This window comes from Podarcis raffonei, chromosome 8, assembly GCF_027172205.1.
Source record: "Podarcis raffonei isolate rPodRaf1 chromosome 8, rPodRaf1.pri, whole genome shotgun sequence".
NCBI lineage: Eukaryota > Metazoa > Chordata > Lepidosauria > Squamata > Lacertidae > Podarcis > Podarcis raffonei.
Window position 1 is genome coordinate 41,110,283 of NC_070609.1, and position 17,640 is coordinate 41,127,922.

The 17,640-nt window shown below is 42.4% G+C and overlaps 1 protein-coding gene across 4 annotated transcripts in view; it reads right to left on the bottom strand.

Moving 5' to 3' along the window:
- Window positions 1-17,640, bottom strand: part of CMIP (c-Maf inducing protein) — a 152,909-nt gene that overhangs the window by 26,306 nt on the left and 108,963 nt on the right. For 3 of the 4 annotated variants that reach the window (XM_053399557.1, XM_053399556.1, XM_053399560.1), the window contains 4 exons: window positions 9,379-9,540; window positions 5,963-6,004; window positions 1,348-1,410; window positions 122-202 (listed from right to left, as the gene is read on the bottom strand). In XM_053399557.1, coding sequence (XP_053255532.1) covers window positions 122-202; window positions 1,348-1,410; window positions 5,963-6,004; window positions 9,379-9,540 — 348 coding nt within the window. Of the gene's footprint in view, window positions 1-121; window positions 203-1,347; window positions 1,411-5,962; window positions 6,005-9,378; window positions 9,541-13,205; window positions 13,291-17,640 lie in introns of those variants that run through there. The other variant, XM_053399559.1, reaches the window with a different exon arrangement.

A 17,640-nucleotide genomic window follows, 5' to 3' on the forward strand; every position in this document is an offset into this window, starting at 1 on the left:
AATTTCTATCATTTTTTTATTGTTGATGTTTTTATTGCTAAATCACTTTAAGAGATATTTTATAGGAAGCAATCCATAAACGGAATAGCATGAAATAAATAAAATAAGCAACTTGACTCACCATATTGTGTTTGAGGATTCTTTGTACAACCGGAGTGAACACTTCTATGACCACCATGGATCGAGGGCGTTCTCTGCAATGCTGCATTAAGAAAGCACACAGACACATATATTTGAAAAAAGAGTTGAGAAGAGACAACTTGATCTCTCACCAACAATTATACAAAGCCATCAAATAAATCAACAAAAGAAAATTAGGTGCTCCCAAATCGGTTTTTCACATTGTGGGTTACAAAAATGCACCAAAATGGGGTATAACTATGTAAAGAATTCTAAAGAGATAGCTTACTGGGAACTCTAAAAACAAATTTTGGCTATGGAAGATCTGAATCTTATGAAACAGGAGGGACAACCATGGTCAATACACGTTGAACTGTCATTGGGCAATTTGAGCACAGCTGCCTCACACCAACAGTTTATTTTAACAACCCTGTGAGGCCGGTAGAGCTAAGATGGTATTCTTCAACCCTGGAACCCCAAATGTTGCCGCATCATCCCTGGCTGAGCTGGCTGGGGATGATGGGAATCGCAGCCCAACAACATCAGGAGACCCAAAGTTGAAGAACACTAGGTGAAAAGGCAGTGGCTGGCCCAAGGTCACCTACTGAGCTTTCTGGCTGAGTGTGATTCGATTCCTGGTTTCCCACTCTTAACCACTACATTGCTTTGTAGCTAGTTGTTACCCAGGGTCACCAAATACCAAACTCCTCCACCAAGTTGTCTGCATGTACCAGTGAACTTGGGGAGGGTCAGTCTCTCACTTTGCACTAGGCTTTGAAGAAAGGCAGAGACAGCACAAGCCTATCTTGCTGCATCTGAAATTTCCCCTGTGTTCTGCCACTGGGCTATGGTCCACTTCCTGTTCCTGTATGTACAGGCTGTTTTTAAAAATGTAATGGCTTTGCATTAAAATATCTGGAAAACGTTACCATAATTAAGTCCCCCAATACAATGGCTTCAATACGCACATGGAGCCTGGCTATATGTGTAGGAAACCACCCATTAATTTTAACAGAAGGGAAAGATCCATAGTTATATTGGTGGCACCAGAAAGGAGCATGCCCAAACACTGAGAGTAGGGAAACTCCTGAATGCACAGAACATAGATTGTGTATTCAAACCTCCCATGAAGGTTAAACCAGTTGAAGTCGGCAGCGTAGATGTGCACTGAGCATAGCAAAGTCTGGGGAATGTTTTAAAACACACACACACACATTTCAGAAATACCTTGCAGAAAAATTCACACAAGTCAGGAGGTGGGTGGTTGTTTTCCAGCAAAGGTGCAAGTGCCTAAAAATAGAGATAGGACAGGATTATACATAGATATTTGACTGTGTCAGGGACAGAAAGTTGCATTATTAATTTAAGTTAAAGAAAAAAAATCCAATTTGAACTCATATTGGTATGCAATTCCTGTTTGCATATTACATGAATATATTCTTTAAAATAAATAAGTTCTCATTTACCAATATCAATAAGTACATACAAATGTTGATTACTTATTATTTTTTTCCATCATTCACACCAACATAATAAATTAGTCTTGACATTATTGCATAACCCCATAATTTACTTAATCATTCATTCATCGTTTGTGTGTAATCATCTTTCCAGTTTTCTTATAAAGTATCTATATGTAAAAGACGAAAACCATTTAAATAATAATTAAAGCAGTATCTGTCTAGTATTTATTTGCTTGCAACCCAAAACAGAAAAACAAATGTTAGGACTGCGGTACAGCAAACATTGTACAAATTAAAATACTGTTAAGCCCCCAGACTCTGTCAAGCACAGAGGTAGCCATGGGGCCCAGGGATGGCAGGGGCCTGGGGTTAGGGTTCCAGCACTGGGAGGAAAGAATGCAAGGATGCAGATAATGTAGACTAAGACAATAGTCAGGATACTAGGGAAACACACTAAAATAAGGGGGGGGGTGTCCCACACTGCTTATTTAGTTTGCTGGTTTGCCAAGGATGCTGGAGCATTAGTGGAGTAGAGGTAAGATGCTTGAGGCTGGTTTCTGGAGGCTCTGGTTTGGAACCCCCCCCTTCTCCCCCCTTCTTGATGCCTTAGAAGCATCAACCCACTATAAAGTTTATAAAAGAAAGCAAACAACTAATAACAAAACCATGTGACAGGCTGGTAGTTAGGGTAGTTCTCCATAATGCCTAACCACATTTGGTGCAGCAAATTCATTTCTAACCTTTTGTGCTGCCAGTGCAAAGAAAGCTACCTTGCAAGTCACGTTTGTGTCCCGATCAGCAGGATGATGACACGTTTTCACACAACGTTTCACAAATGTTACTATGTTACTACTAGCTGTAGTAAACTGGAAGCACACACAGGGATTTCCATCCCTTCTGCTTTCTAACTTTCACAAACTAACATTTGATAGAGGTGAATAAGAAAATTTTCAGACTATTAACTTGATAAGACTTATTTTCAAAGGCTGCTCAGGGATGCTTCTTGAAAAGTCTAGAGGCCACATGCTGGTGATGGGTGGGGCCAGAGGCAAAAGTGGGCAAAGGAAGAAATGCAAATTTTACCTTTATACAGTAGGCAAGTTTCTACACATGCTCTCACACCCCCCCAGGCAAGCAAAAGCGGCAATATCAGAGTTCAATGAATCCTTAAAGGTAAAGGGACCCCCGACCATTAGGTCCAGTCGTGGCCAACTCTGGAGTTGCAGTGCTCATCTCGCTTTATTGGCCAAGGGAGCCGGCGTACAGCTTCCAGGTCATGTGGCCAGCATGACTAAGCTGCTTCTGGCAAACCAGAGCAGTGCACGGAAACACTGTTTACCTTCCCGCCGGAGCGGTACCTATTTATCTACTTGCACTTTGATGTGCTTTCGAATTGCTAGGTTGGCAGGAGCAGGGACTGAGCAACGGGAGCTCACCCTGTCGTGGGGATTCAAACCGCCAACCTTCTGAACAGCAAGTCCTAGGCTTTGTGGTTTAACCCACAGCGCCACCCATGTCCCATTCAATGACTCCTTACAGCTAGGCAAAATCGGTGTACGAATCAGGGCCAGTGAGGGGTGTGGCCTGCAGAGAGTCCCAAGGGCCAGGCAAAGAGACCCGGAGGGCCACACTTGGCCCCTAGACCTGGCATTCCCCACCCTGCTGCAAAAAAAGCTTAGCTCTCCATATTTTGTGCAGGGGAGCTCAGAGCTTTGCTGCTTTTTGTGGAAATTACTCCGTCAAAACAAGATGTTTGCTGTACCCACACCCTGGGCCATCCTTTCTCTGCCCATCACTAGGCAACTCAATGTGGTTACATACAGTAAATATATTAAAGGTTTATAGCTGCTGTGGTGCATGTAATGACATTATGTCACTGCTGCCTTCATTGTAAATTACAGCGTTGCTGGAACAAAAGATTCTCAGTATCCGGGGAGGCCCTTGGGCCTTTCTATCCCTGAACTAAGGGATTCCTGGTATCAGTTTACAAAGTTGATCTCTTTAAGCACAACAGCTGGGACACTTTGTGTTAAATCTTTCAAACGCCAGAAGTTTGCACACATTTATTTACCTAACAGAATTTGTATACGGCTTAAGAATAAATGAAATCTCTAAGCAGCTTACAAAGAACGTACAATATGCATCAAATTTGTCGTTAAGAGTCACAAGTTAAAAACAAGTCTGTTTTTATATACGTGTATATATAAAAAAACCAGTAACAGAAATAAAACCAATCAATTAAATACATACATTATAACCTAGAAATATATGTTGACTTTACATGTCTGGGTAGGCTTGCCTAAATAAAAAAAGGTTTTAGCAGGTGCCGAAAACAGTACAGCAATGGTGCCTGCCTAATGTCAATGGGAAGGGAGTTCCAGAGGGCAGGATGCGTGACAGTGAAGGATCAGTTCCTTATAAGTGCAGTAGCAACATTGTGTGGCACAAACAGAAGAAGTCAAGTGGGCACAAATGGGTAACGGAATCCTTCAGGCAAACTGGCCCCAGGTTGTTAAGGATTCTATATGCCAATAAGGAGGAGCAGATCTGAAGTTTGGGGGCTGCTCCTGGATTCCACCCTGTCACTGGAGGCTCAGGTGGTTAGGAGTGCCTTTTCCAGCTGTTCACAATTCATTCTGTTTTATTAATTATTCTACATTGCCTCCCCCTATGTTACCGTATTATTGCCACCTGGAGAGGCCCATTTGAACTATGGCACAATAAAAGCAGAACAACACCCCAGGTACAATGTTTGTGGTATAAAAAGTTATAGGATTTTGCAGGAAACAATGGGGCAAGCGTCCTGAACCTCCATCCTGCTGCTGCTGAACTCCAAATCAGGACAGCAGAGAACATCTGCTCTTGTTTTAAGTGGCCCACCCCACCCCTCAAGGGGCATTCTGACTACACTGCTGCCAGGTAATAACAGGGAGCACAAATTAACCTATTTGGGATCGAAAGGAAATGTTAACTGTGGCTTTGGAAACGGATTGCCATGACAACCACCCAGCTCAACTGGGCTGCCGAGTGGTGGCTAAGTGCAAAATTCACACCTGGCGACAGCTGTGCTCTGCTGTCGTGTTGCTTTTGCTGGAAGATTTGCCGAGACATGATATGATCAGGTGATAGCAACATCCTATATTGGATTACCGAGTAAATCTCTTGGAAATCGCCAGTGGCCGAAATTAAATTAGAATGAGGGGAGGCAATTTTCACCTCTCTAACAAATTAGGATCTATTTAGTTATTTATTTATTTTTGATGGCTCAATGGAGAGGGCAAATACTTTTCCTCTTATTTAACTAGCAAACCAGAAACATTTGGGATTAGATATTTATGCAGGAAACGGGTGAGGTCAGGAGTCAAAAATTGTGGATTTAGGTTTAGGCAAGCGTCATGTTTACAATAGGAATGGAAGGAACTGTCAATGTCAGTTCTCTCAGCACCTCATTGTTCCAATCTTAAATTCAGTTCTCCACATTTTGCAGCAAATTACAAATTATTATTTTTTAAATCCTTGTGAAAATTCACCAGCATTTTAGTGCAATTTTCTCCCAGGGTACACATTTTTATATGCAGTTTTGACTAATGTAAACATTTTTGCAAGAAATTCCCCCTAATGTAATGCATTATGCACACACCTTCCCCTAAAGTTTGCACTTTTTGCAAACATTGTTTGCCTGTGGTATGGTCTAGTGAGAGTTCCGAGGACCAGACAGAGAGACTTGGAGGGCCACATGAGGTTTCCCACTGCTGTGTGCCAAGTCAAATCATGGCTTAGCTTAGGGCAGTGTAGCATCAGAATGAGGAGCAAAGAGGCCACAATCCCCTCTCTGAGAGCCCACACATTTGCTTGCTTGAGTTCAGCCACTGCTTGTCTTAATGTTACATGTGAGGATGCTTTCAATGCAGTGCTATTATTTGCCCAATTGCAGCAGGTCAAGTCAGTAATAACGCAAAAACTGACAAAAAAGCTGCTTAAAAAAGCCTGATGGAACAAACGCAAATTAACTAGGCAAAGTGAACATCTCATATGTATTTATGATCTGTCTCTATACCTGCTGGAACCAACAGGTCCTGAAACAGTCAGGAGTGTGGCCTAGAGTAGAATTTATAACCATGGCTTCCTCAGACTTAGACCACCCCCCTCAAGTAATTTAGGAACTGCATTTTTGTTAGGATGTACAGAAAAACTCTCATACGCTCATGAAACTAACATTCCAAATTTCTTTGTGGTAGTGAGGAGAAACCCTGAGAATGAAACCAGTTTTAGATCTATAGTAGAACAGTACAGAAAAATGAGCAGAAGAAAAAAAGATGGGGAAAGGGTGAGCAAAACTAAATGAAGTTAATGACAAAAATATGTTACTCCATACTCACCACAATAATGTTTTCATGCTCTTGAGTGGTTAAGTTATTATTCTGAAAGGGGAAAACAAATGAGAAAATCAGCAAGCAAGCCTGCGTTGTTTTTGTTCTTTTTAAAATCTGGGTAGGCTTGCAAGTCCTTTTCCCTTAAGGGTCCTGTCTTGAAGAGTGGCCAATATGGCACAGTCTTAAAAGAGTGGCCCATCAGCCCCCATATGTTCTAGCACCCATCCCTTTGTCTTGCATAGGGTTACAAGACTGGACCTGAAGAGCATCCCATCCAAGCACCGGCCCCAGAGCAGGGGTTGGCAGAAGGTACCACAGCAGCACCTGGGTTATTTGCAGTGGATCTGTAAGAGTTTCTAACTTCCAGTGATCAGTGACAACCAAAAAGACTGTTCATCCCACCCCCACTAATTTTGGGCTGCTGGGGATAGGTGGTATCAATACTCGGTTTTTGTGTGAAAGCAAAGACAGCGAGCTCAGCTTTGGTCCTGAATCTGTGGCCTGCAGGTGAAAATTTGCATGTGTATATGCAGGTCACCTTGGTCTTCATAACTGAATAATGTCTCCCATACCAAAGGTGTCTGTCCAAGTCAACAACCCACAACGAACATTTCTGGATAACTTATGCCCATTCAAACCATGTAGCCAAGTACTGTTGGCTCTGACTGACAAAAGCTTCCCAGTTCTCCAAAGTTAGTTCTACTCAGAATAGACCCACTGACACGAACGGGCATCACTAATTTAAGCCCATTAATTTCAATGGAACTATTCTGTGTACACAGCATAGTTGCATACAACAGTGCTCTCGTAACTTTCCCCCTTACTATCCAAGATCTTTAACTGGGACTTTATGTCTAGATTGAATGTGCACCACCACTAACCTATGGCAGCGATAGGCAACATGCTCCCTGCCAGATGTTGTTGGACTACAATTCCCATCATCCCCGGCCACTGGGTTCATTTTGGCTGGGACTGGTGGAAGCTGTAGTTCAGCAACAGCTGGAGGGCTGTTGGCTACCTCTGGGCTATGGCTTCTCCCCTTACACATTTTCCTAAGTGGGAGAGGGAACACAGCTCAGCAGCAGAACCTGTGCTTTTAATGCAAAAGATCCTAGCTTCAACCCTTGGCAACGCTAGAGTTTACTCCCACAAGAAGCAGTGAAGGTCACCCACTTGGATGGAGTTAAGAGAGGATAAGACGAATCGAGGAAGGATAAGGCTATCAATGACTACTAGCCATTACAGCTCTGTTCTGCCTCTGCTGTTGGAGGCAGTGTGTCTCTGAATACCAGTTGCTAAGAATCACAAGTGGGATGAGTGCTCTTGTGCTCAGGTCAGCCTGCTTTCAGGCTTCCCATGAGCACCTGGTTGGCCACTGTGAGAACAGGAAGCTAGACCAGACGGGCCCTTCTTGAGTCCTTATTTCTATGGAAAAACGGGTCTTGAGTAAGATCTTGGGTAGCAGCTGACAGAAAAGGCCTCTGCCTAAGACCCTGGAGAGCCACTGCCAGTCCAAGTAGTCGCTATTTATTTGTTTGGACATTTATATCTCACCTTCCAATGATAAAATCGTACTCAAGGCAGCTTGCAATAAATATATCACAACAAAATTAAAAGCAAACCTAGCAATAAAGCAAACTGCAGTAGCACAGCATCATAAAATGCTGTCGTAAAAAAAGTAGCAGGCCGAAGCACTGAGCTGGATGGACCAAGAGGCTGACCTAGTATAAGGCATCTTTTGGTATCTGACTACTCTGTCTGCACCTGCTCCCACACAGGAACATAGAAAATTGCCTTATACCATGTTATGCCATTGGGCATCTAGCTTAGTATTGTCAACACTGACTGGCAGCAGCTCTCCAGAGTTTCAGACAGAGGGCATTCTCAGCCCTACCTGGAGATTGCCGGGGATTGAACCTGGGACCTTTTGCATGCAAGGCAGATGCTCTGCAGTTGAGCTGCAGATCTTGCTATATTTCTATTAACCAAGTTTGGTCTATAGTGGCACAAAACCCGCCTGCAAATCTCACAGACGAAGTTCATACTCAGAATGCTACCATGTTGTATGGCTGATAGTATGGGAGCAGGGCCTTTCTTGTGTCTCTCTGGAATCAGTTGGTCTAATGAGACCTGCTCCATCCTAACATTAACAGTTTTTAGGCAAAGGTGGAAGACCTGTTTTACTTTGTTCAAACTCTGAATAGTTGCTTTTTCAAAAAAAACACAACAACCAGCATTTCCCCTTCTAGTATGGACATGATCTCATTTATTTCAAAAGGAAAGAGCCCGGCAATGAACCGCAATCCGCTGATTGTCAGGCCTCGTTTTAAAAGAGGTCTGGTTCCTGGCATTTGCAGAACCTGAGATGCGAGGCAAACTGTACAGACACTACCTTTCTCATGTCTACTTCCCCCATTCAGTGTTTTAGTCCTTCGCCTGTTCCCCTGGAAAAAGTCCTATGGACACTCATGCTTCAAAGTGCTTCCCTTTGGCTGGAACATGCCTCATTTATCAGGGATGGGCAACTTTGGAGTTGCATTTGACTCTTACTCCGAGAATATCTATTGAAATGAATGAACTTAAGTTAGCCATGCCCAATAATTTCAGTGGGCCTACTCTGAGTAGGAGTATTACAGAATACCACCCACTGGCTCTGTGGCCACAGGCAGCCCTCAGCTGAATCCACGTGGCTCTTGTTTAATTTCAAAAGCCCTCTGTTTCTTTCCTGGCAGCCCACTAAATGGGGAAGAAGGGGGGCAGAAGAGAGAGAGGATGGTCACACACACGCTTTGGCCACCCCCCTACATGTGGCACCCAAAAGACCATCCTCAAGATAGTGTGTCCCTCAACAGTTGCCCTGTATATTTTGTGCATCTGACTATGTGAGCCTACAAGACAATAAATCTTTACGTCTATGGTTCTTTGTTTTCTCACTATGACAGACTAAAATGGTTTTTCCTCTGGAAGTTACGCATTTTGAAGGAATTGCTGTTTATATTTATATAAATATAAACTGATTGTGCATTTACCAGTTTTCTAGGTTTATTTGGAGCTTTGACAGAGGAGGCAGGAGTATATGGCATTCAAAAAACAAATAAATGCCCAACATCCTTCAACAGCTGTTCACATAGTCTGCTTTTCAAATCATTTCTTATCCTCTGCATGATTTGCCTCTGTTGTTCTAACCTTCCCACCTCCCTCCACCCAGCTCGTTAATGAATATGGCAAAACAGTGCAAAGATGCTCCACGTGTGCCTGCCTACCTGCAAATTTTGGGTGACCCAACAAATTGGGAGTCCTGGTTTGGACAAGGTAAAGAGCTGCACGCAATCACTTCTCCAAATATATTTTTTGGCATTGGATATCCAGGTCCACATTTAAGACTTAACATTTTTAACAGAAAAGAGCAGCACAAAGTTTACCTCTGAGAGCAACTTGGAAACAATCTCCAGTGGAGCCTGATGAATCGATTCATCCTGCAAAGGTGACGTTAGCGCCATGTCCACCAAGGTCCGGATCTCCTTCAGAACCACCTCCAAGCGGCTTGGGTTACTCAGAACCTTCTTATACTTGTAGATCTTTTTCTAGGAGAATAAATAAAATAAAAGCCACACAAGTTCAGGTGTAAGGTTATAAAAAAAAGCGGGGCGGGGGGGAGAATGCAAGATAAGCAACTTTCCACACGCCATATGGTCAAAAGAGACCTTTGCATTTGTTCTAAGCTTCCTGCTTCTAGCTCTGCAGGTGTGTGTTTGGGGAACCCTAAAAAGAACTAAGGACAGAGGAAGCCATATTTTACTCTGTGGTGGAAAATTACATTATTATTTTTCTGTTTTGGGGTTTCGCTTGTTTTGTTTCTCTTTAGGGTTTTAGAAAACAGATACGTGATGGCCTGATTCACGCAACAAATATTTGGCTCAATAAACCTAAATTAAAGGTAACTAATGTGCATAGGGAATTCCACCCCACCCCCTTTACATCAAGCATGGGAAACTTGGACTCCAGATGCTGTTAGACTCCAACTCCCTTCAGCCCCACAAAGTGTGGGCAGTGGCCAGGGATGATGGGAACTGTAGTCCAACAACATCTTACAGGCCGAAGGTTCTTCATCCCTGCTTTACATTAAAATATAGATCAGGAATTAAATGAAAAAGAAGGGTTCTGTTATTATTATTCTGATTACATTGTTCTGATTTTGTGGCTTTAAATGTTGGACACCATGGGAAAAGATGATATTTTGAATGGCTAATAACACCACTAAACAAACAAACAAACAAATGAATAATTAAGGGTATGGTCCTTAACAGTTTTCCATACATTCCCCGCCCCCCACATTGTACTACTTTAGCAAAGCTTGATGCCATCAGAAAACCAGGATTCTTAATGGATGTCAAAGTTATTAGAAATTATAGGTAAATGTAGCCTCCCATTTTCATAGACAGTATGCCTCCAATAACCATTTGTAGTAGGAAACTGTTTTTTAGGAACAGCTTTGACATTTCTGATGCCCTTGAAGCAGCCATGGTGTCATACGGGTGTCATCATCACTTCTTAAAGCTTTCTGGTTGATCTGGGAGCATTCCTAGAACTGGGCAAGGGTAGACCTGATCAGAAAGTTGGAAGGTAGATCACTGAAGTCCCCGTGGGTTAGAATTAGGGTAAAAATAAAACAAATTAGCCATGTTCAAAATGGGTTTTTATATCCCAGTCACTGAGACCCTTTTCAGAGATGGAAAACCTTCTCAGCATAATAAACATAACCAATAATCTCTTCCATACCCACTCTTCTGAGGTGCCCACTTTATGGTTCTGTTTTATCATTTACAGAGCAGAGAGCATTACAGCCTTTATCTTGTTCATCTTACAGTCTGATGTGATGAGTTTTCCATTGGCTAATGCAGCTTGGTTGATTTCAAGAACAGTGGGTGCCTGATCTATGTTTATTTTCTCATCAATCAATATTTCCCCCCAGATGGCATCTCGGTTTATGCTTAATAATAATAGTAATAATATAAAAAGCGAGGCCATTTCTCTACCCCAAAGGCAGCAGAAAAACAAAGGGGGGAGGAGGGGAGGAGTCTGTGTAGCCTATGCCACAGGTTTTCACTTTTATGGGTTTGGTCTTCGAAAACAACCAAGCTTGAAAAACCATGCCAACGGCTGATTTAATTAGAGTTGGCCTTTGAATTAAAATTCTATGCAAATAAAGAAAGGCCAAAAAAAAGCACCACTTTAACCATCAGTTAAGGCCAGAAAACAACACCATAATAACAAAACCACGCAAAGGCCTTCATGTTTACATACTGCACACCACCAAATGCAACCTTCGAGTTACATTGACCAGGTTTTGCAAAATTATTGGGATAGCTCAGTTGGTAAAGCATGAGACTCTTCAGCTCAGAGTCATGGGTTCAAGCCCCATGTTGCACAAAAGATTCCTACACTGCAGGGGGTTGGACTAGATGATCCTCATGGTCCCTCCCAACTCTACAATGATATGATTCTAAGAGATCCTCTTACAGCAGCCTCCCCATATCTGGTGCCCTCCCGATGGTTTGGCCTACAGCTCCCATCAACCCCAGTCAGTGCCACCTGGAACTGATGTGAGTTGTGGATTAAAACATCTGGAGGGCACCAGGTTGGGAGAGCTTTCTTTAAAGAATGTAACTCTTTTACCCTGGCCTCTGACATCTGATATGTATATTTTCAGGACCTAATCTATATTTTGTTATTGCTTTATTTATTTATTTATTTATTTATTTATTGGCAATTTAAAGTTTTTAAAACTGGCTTCAATGTTGTATTTTCAATTGTTGTAACCTGCCCTGGGACCTTGGGGTGAAGGGTGTGTAATCAACAACAACAACAGACACTATTGGGCAGGTGGATAGAAATGTAAATTAGTGAAGATGCCGACCTCTTAGCCTTGTTTCTTTGTCATCTCCCTTGCTTCCGGACAATTGTCTCCCTGTAATGTTGGCCAACCGCCCTGAACTTCCCATATTTCTCTCGCACATGCACTATTGAGTCCTACAGACCTGCTTAGTGGATCTTGCTCTGAATAAGTTAGAAATCTGCCTTATAGACTGCATCAAATCAGTGATCCTATGCAAAGTCATCCCATCTATTAATGAATGCATTTATTTAGTCAAATGATTTACAAACCTTTCATTGTTTGCCAATACCAAAGCAGCATATAATGTAAAAACCATAAACTACAACAAAACGGGAGATTATAAATAAATAAATAAATCCGTGAGCAACGAACAACAACGCTACATAGGGTTGGTATCATGTACACGATTATGAACACGATTGGAACTAAACAAACAAAAAACAGAACCTAAGATCAAACAGTAAAAGATATGAGTATCAGAGGTGACCTGCCCCGCTTTTGTAGTCTCCCCTTCAGAAGGTTGGATGCTCCTTCCGGTGTGTCCTTCACCTGCCCTGTAATGCCTTCTATTTAACCATTTGTTTGCTACCCCTAGGCTCCTCAATAGAATTCTCAGGGTACATTTCTATCTCCCCCTTCTCCCCACTCTTGAGGACAAGAGGAATTCATTTTTGGGATATCAAAACAACAACAACAACAACAACAACAACAACAACAACAACAACAACAACAACGGTAAAATGCTATTTATTAATGCTGGAGGTATCAATGTTAAGTCTTTTGCACCCAGTGCAACTGTGTTGCATCTGGAAGACTGGCAAAAGTGGGGGGTCAGAGACCACTTTGCAGACAGCCACTGACCCAGAAAAGGCTGTGCCCCAATGAATTTCTTTGCCTTTAAAAGCTGCTACTTTAAGGCTGTTCTTAACACTATTAATTGTACTTACAAGCACATTCTTCTGTAACAGCTAAAAACACAATTCCCTTGACAATAAAGCAGAAATTGTCACTGCAATCGTGCAACAAGCAACCGCAATTTCCAAACAGTGCATCTATTCCACAGCTATTTCTGTGGTTACCCCACGCCCAATTTTCTTTCCCGAACTCTTTCTAGGTTTTCCATAAAGCACCAAATAAAAGCAAATGGGTTTTCAGATTTGCAGGCTGTATATTTCTGCCTGATTGGAGCCTAGGGGAAGAAAAAGGCCCCAACAGATTCTCATCCTGTATAGCCTCCCTGGTTCAGAAAGTAAAGCAGAACGAGAAAGGCGAAAACAGAAAAACAAACAATATATCCATAAAGGCAGTCCAGGCCCCCGACACTCCTCAGCCCCAAATCCCCACCCCTTGCACCTCAGAATCCATTCGCGAAGCCGACCTCCAGCGCTGAATTTTCTAATCTGGCAGAGATCTGCTCAGGAAGAACTGCTGGCACTGGGCGATGCTGGCTGTTTGGATGCAGATGCCAAATTTATCCTTTGCAACTCTTTTTCTTTTTTTAAAAAATGTTTGTTTGTTTTTTTAAAAAAGGCCTGCACAAAGTTCTCTGCACGGCCTTAAAAAAAAAAAAAACCCTTAGAGACTTGAAAACAAAACGCCAAACCCTCTGGAGCTGCAGTTCAAAGGAAGAAGTGAACAAAACTGTCTGCTGTTGAAGAAAGACCTGAAACGACTGGTTGGCGATGCCCAAAAGATATTGTTTGAAGCAGAGCTTAGAGCTTCAGGGTTAATCTCGCTAGACTCCCACTGTGGAAGAGTCACAAGGAGAGGAAGATCAATTTCTCTCCCTCCCTCCTCTCTCCACTTTAGCTCTTGGGGCCAGAGGAGTTTAAATATGCTTGCACATTGCACTGTTATCTTTTGCAAAATGTGGGCGGAAATACACAACAGCCCTCTAGAGACCTCAACCCCAGTATCTTGAATTTGCTCCTGGATGCAATTCTGCTTTTCTCAGCAGAAACACTCTAGGCGCTCAGTGGCATTCAACTGCTATCTTGTACTCACAATGTGTGAATATAGACAACCATTTACCAACTGGTACTGACCACTCTCAACTTACGTGGGGGGGGGTACATTCTGGGGATAGCATACAAAATCACATATAATCAAAACAAACCATTTAAAAACCGGGAAATGGCCCATAAAAAGCAATGCAGACTCTTCATGCACCTACAAACACTCGCGCAAGGCTGTTCTCACTCTCCGATTACCCCTCCAAACACTCTTCCAAGATGAGTGCAGTGATGGGGGGATTGCTGATTCCGCCCCCTTCTCTCCTGCCCCCGCCCCCTTTTTTCCTGGATGTCTGCCCCCCCCCACTTTTTTTGGCCAAGTGCATAAAGCTGAATTCACGCAAGTTAAATGTGCGTAAGTTATGAGTTGACTGCACATATAAGCATAGGAAACCTGCCTTATGCCAGGTCTGGGCTGCTCAAGAGGACCTATTTATTGAGCATTCATCACGATTGGCTTGCACAAAGCTTACATGGAGGATAGATTATAGCTGGTATTTACTGAGCAGTCATTCAGATTTGTTTGTGGGGATGCTGTACAACAATGACTATTCATCCCGAAGTGCTTGTTGGGTGTTTATACGCCTTCCCATTTTCCACACATTCTAATGCATTTCCCCATCACTTTTCTAACTGCAAAAAAAGTCTCTCTTTTTTAAGTGATCTGTTGTGCAAGGGCAACACTTTAATCCATTTTTAACTGCACAAACCTGAATATCCTGGCACACAGTTGAATCGCTCCTACAAAATACTGACAGTCTAGAGGCACCTTTAGTCTATCCAGCCTAGCACTGTCTATTTTGACTGGCAGCACCTCTGAAGAGTTTCTGGCAGAGCCTTTCCCATCACCTGACAATGTTCACCTCTGTCTTATTTCAGGGCTGTGTGAGCAGATTTCTGGTGCTCAACTCCAAAACAGGACAACAGCAAACATACACCTGTTTTTTTTTAATTCTGCCCCCTCTATTTTTTCTGCACATTCTGACTTCATTGCTATTGTATAATTTTAACTGGAAGCACAAATTAACCAAGTTGCTCTATGAATTTGAAAGGAAGTGTAGCAATTGCTTAAGAAACTGACACTAAGGCAGCAATTCTACATGTATGTCTTACTCTTGAGTAAACTCACCAAGGATTACACTGCCAGTCTGATAGTACATACGCAATTTTAGGGGAAGTATGTTATTAAAAAACAAAAACAAAATAACCAATATTATTTAACATCTGACACTAGCTTTCAAAATGTACGCCCTTTCTCCCTTTTTATTAAAAAGGAGTAAATCAATCTGACCTTTCTGCCTTCTGGAAGGACTGAAGAGAGCGTAAGATGGGTGGAATTTCTGCATAGCATATAATAATATAGAAGCACCACATGACCCTTCGTCCCTTATCTCCAAGCCTATTTTGTCAAGACGTGTGCCCAGGTCACTAGGGTATTGAATGACATCAGCAAAACCCTTGCCATGATTTCAGTGCAGTGGGATGGGACTTGAAATGCACACAGATGGGAAGAACACTGTCATCCAGAGATTTGCCCTGTCCCCTGTGAAGTCACCAGGCCCTCCCATAAAGACGCACAGATCCTGACCTCTTTTCTCTTTCCATTCCTTTTTCTGTCCCAAATTCGTTTTTTCCATTCGCTGCCAATCTTGCGTCCTACATTCTGTGTGTGTGTGCGCACACACACACACACACACACCATGTACCAAACAAATTTCACCCAAGAGACTGAAGCATTTTTCCATGACTTCAGTATAGCAATCTAAACATATCCTCTTCCCTGATAGAAAATCCTTGCCCACCCCAGCTTCCAACCATGACAGGATTTCTGCTGGGACCACTTCTCCTAGCAGTGATTCACTCGTTTTCTTGCAGACACGCTAATGCTACATCTGAAATGTGAGTCGGTTTCCCACGGGCTGTGTGTGCCAGAAATTATTGATTTATTACTGAGCACAGAGGAAATCAAGCTCCAGCAAAATGAGAAAATGCCAAGGGTTCTGCAGGGGATTCCTTCTTCGCTTGCTGCAAGGCAAGCCTCAAGTTGACAAGGTTCACTCTCAGCATCTTTAATTTCTTCCTTGAGCTCTGCTAAGACTCAGTCTTCCATAATTTCACACAATATGATGTTACCAGTTTACAAACTTCTCACATTCCCAATAACATATACAAGCAACTTATATATAAGGAGATTCCCATTTGTAGCTATGAGTTCGAACTGGGGAGCCAACACAATACATCCTTTTAAAGAAACATCTAGATCAGGCACCCCCAAACTCGGCCCTCCAGATGTTTTTTGGGACTACAAGTCCCATCATCCCTAGCTAACAGGACCAGTGGTCAGGGATGATGGGAGTTGTAGTCCCTAAACATCTGGAGGGCAGAATTTGCCTATGCCTGTTCTAGGTGGACTTTCTCACTACTACTGCATGTATAGCTTTACACACACACACACACACACACACACACACATGTATGTATGTATGTATAGACACACAGCTTTCTAGTATATGGTCCTGGCACATAGCTTGTCACTTCTAGAATCTGGATTGAGCTTCCTACTTCCATGTGTTTGAAGACTGAATGACTTGTAAAGAATACCGTTTCTGGTTCCAGCTGTGCTTTGCACTAGCAAATGCATTTCCTGGCATAGCCAGATCTGTTGCAGAAGACAGACAATGGCCATGTTCACTAAACCATGGTTTAGTGCATTCTGTTCCTCCTTTCCCTTCAACATGGCCAGGGTGAGATTGGAAGTGTCTCTTTAGATTAACTGCAGTTTAGTAAATTATCTGAACCCTAAACTATGGTTAATCTTAAATATGACTCATGGAAACAAGTAAGCTTTAGACTAGCTACATTTGTTGAAATTCGGACAACACAAGCTGCAAGCTGCATAAAACCGAAGCGAAACCTTCTGAACCCTCATAATGCTGAACCATGGTTTAATTTTAAATAATAATAATAATAATAATAATAATAATAATAATAATAATAATAATTTATTATTTGTACCCCACCCATCTGGCTGGGTTTCCCCAGCCACTCTGGGCGGCTTCCACAGAAACCAAAAATACACTAAAATCACACATTAAAAACTTCCCTGAACTGGTGGACACAACCAGTGTGGAACAAAAACCAACCTAGCTATATTCCTTTAAACCTTCCATTCCTTTTTTCATTTCTTTCTGGCAAATTTTCTTCAGATCCTGGCTTTTAAGCTTTTGGTTGGCAAAACATAAGCTCTTGTCTGCCTCATATCAAGAATGCTTCCATATTTTTCTCATTAGAGCAGGAAGGTTTACTTGTCAGTTTATTATTATTATTACTTGGGAAATGGAAAATTTTCCTGCTACTGCTGAATGTCTCCAGCAAAAACCACAGCTGGGACCTTCTGCATGGAAAGCAGATGCTCTACCACTGAGCTATGACCCTTACCCTAAACTGGGGAGTTATAGTTCAACAAAATCTGAAGGGTGACCCCTGCTTTACTGCCATATGTTGTGATTCCTGAACCTCTGAACAATCTACTCATCCACACCTGTGGGTGTGGGATCTTAAACAGTGTTGGGGAGCATGCAAAGGTGTGATACTCCAAATAAATCTGCCCCAACCTGGCACCCTCCACATATTGTATAGTATGACTCACCATCAGTCTCAACCAGAATGGTCAATGGTCAGGGATCATGGGAGCAGCACTCTGCAAACAGACTCTGGAGGGCCATAGGGAAATCAAGTCCTGATACTACAATTTTACATTATGTATGTATCACACA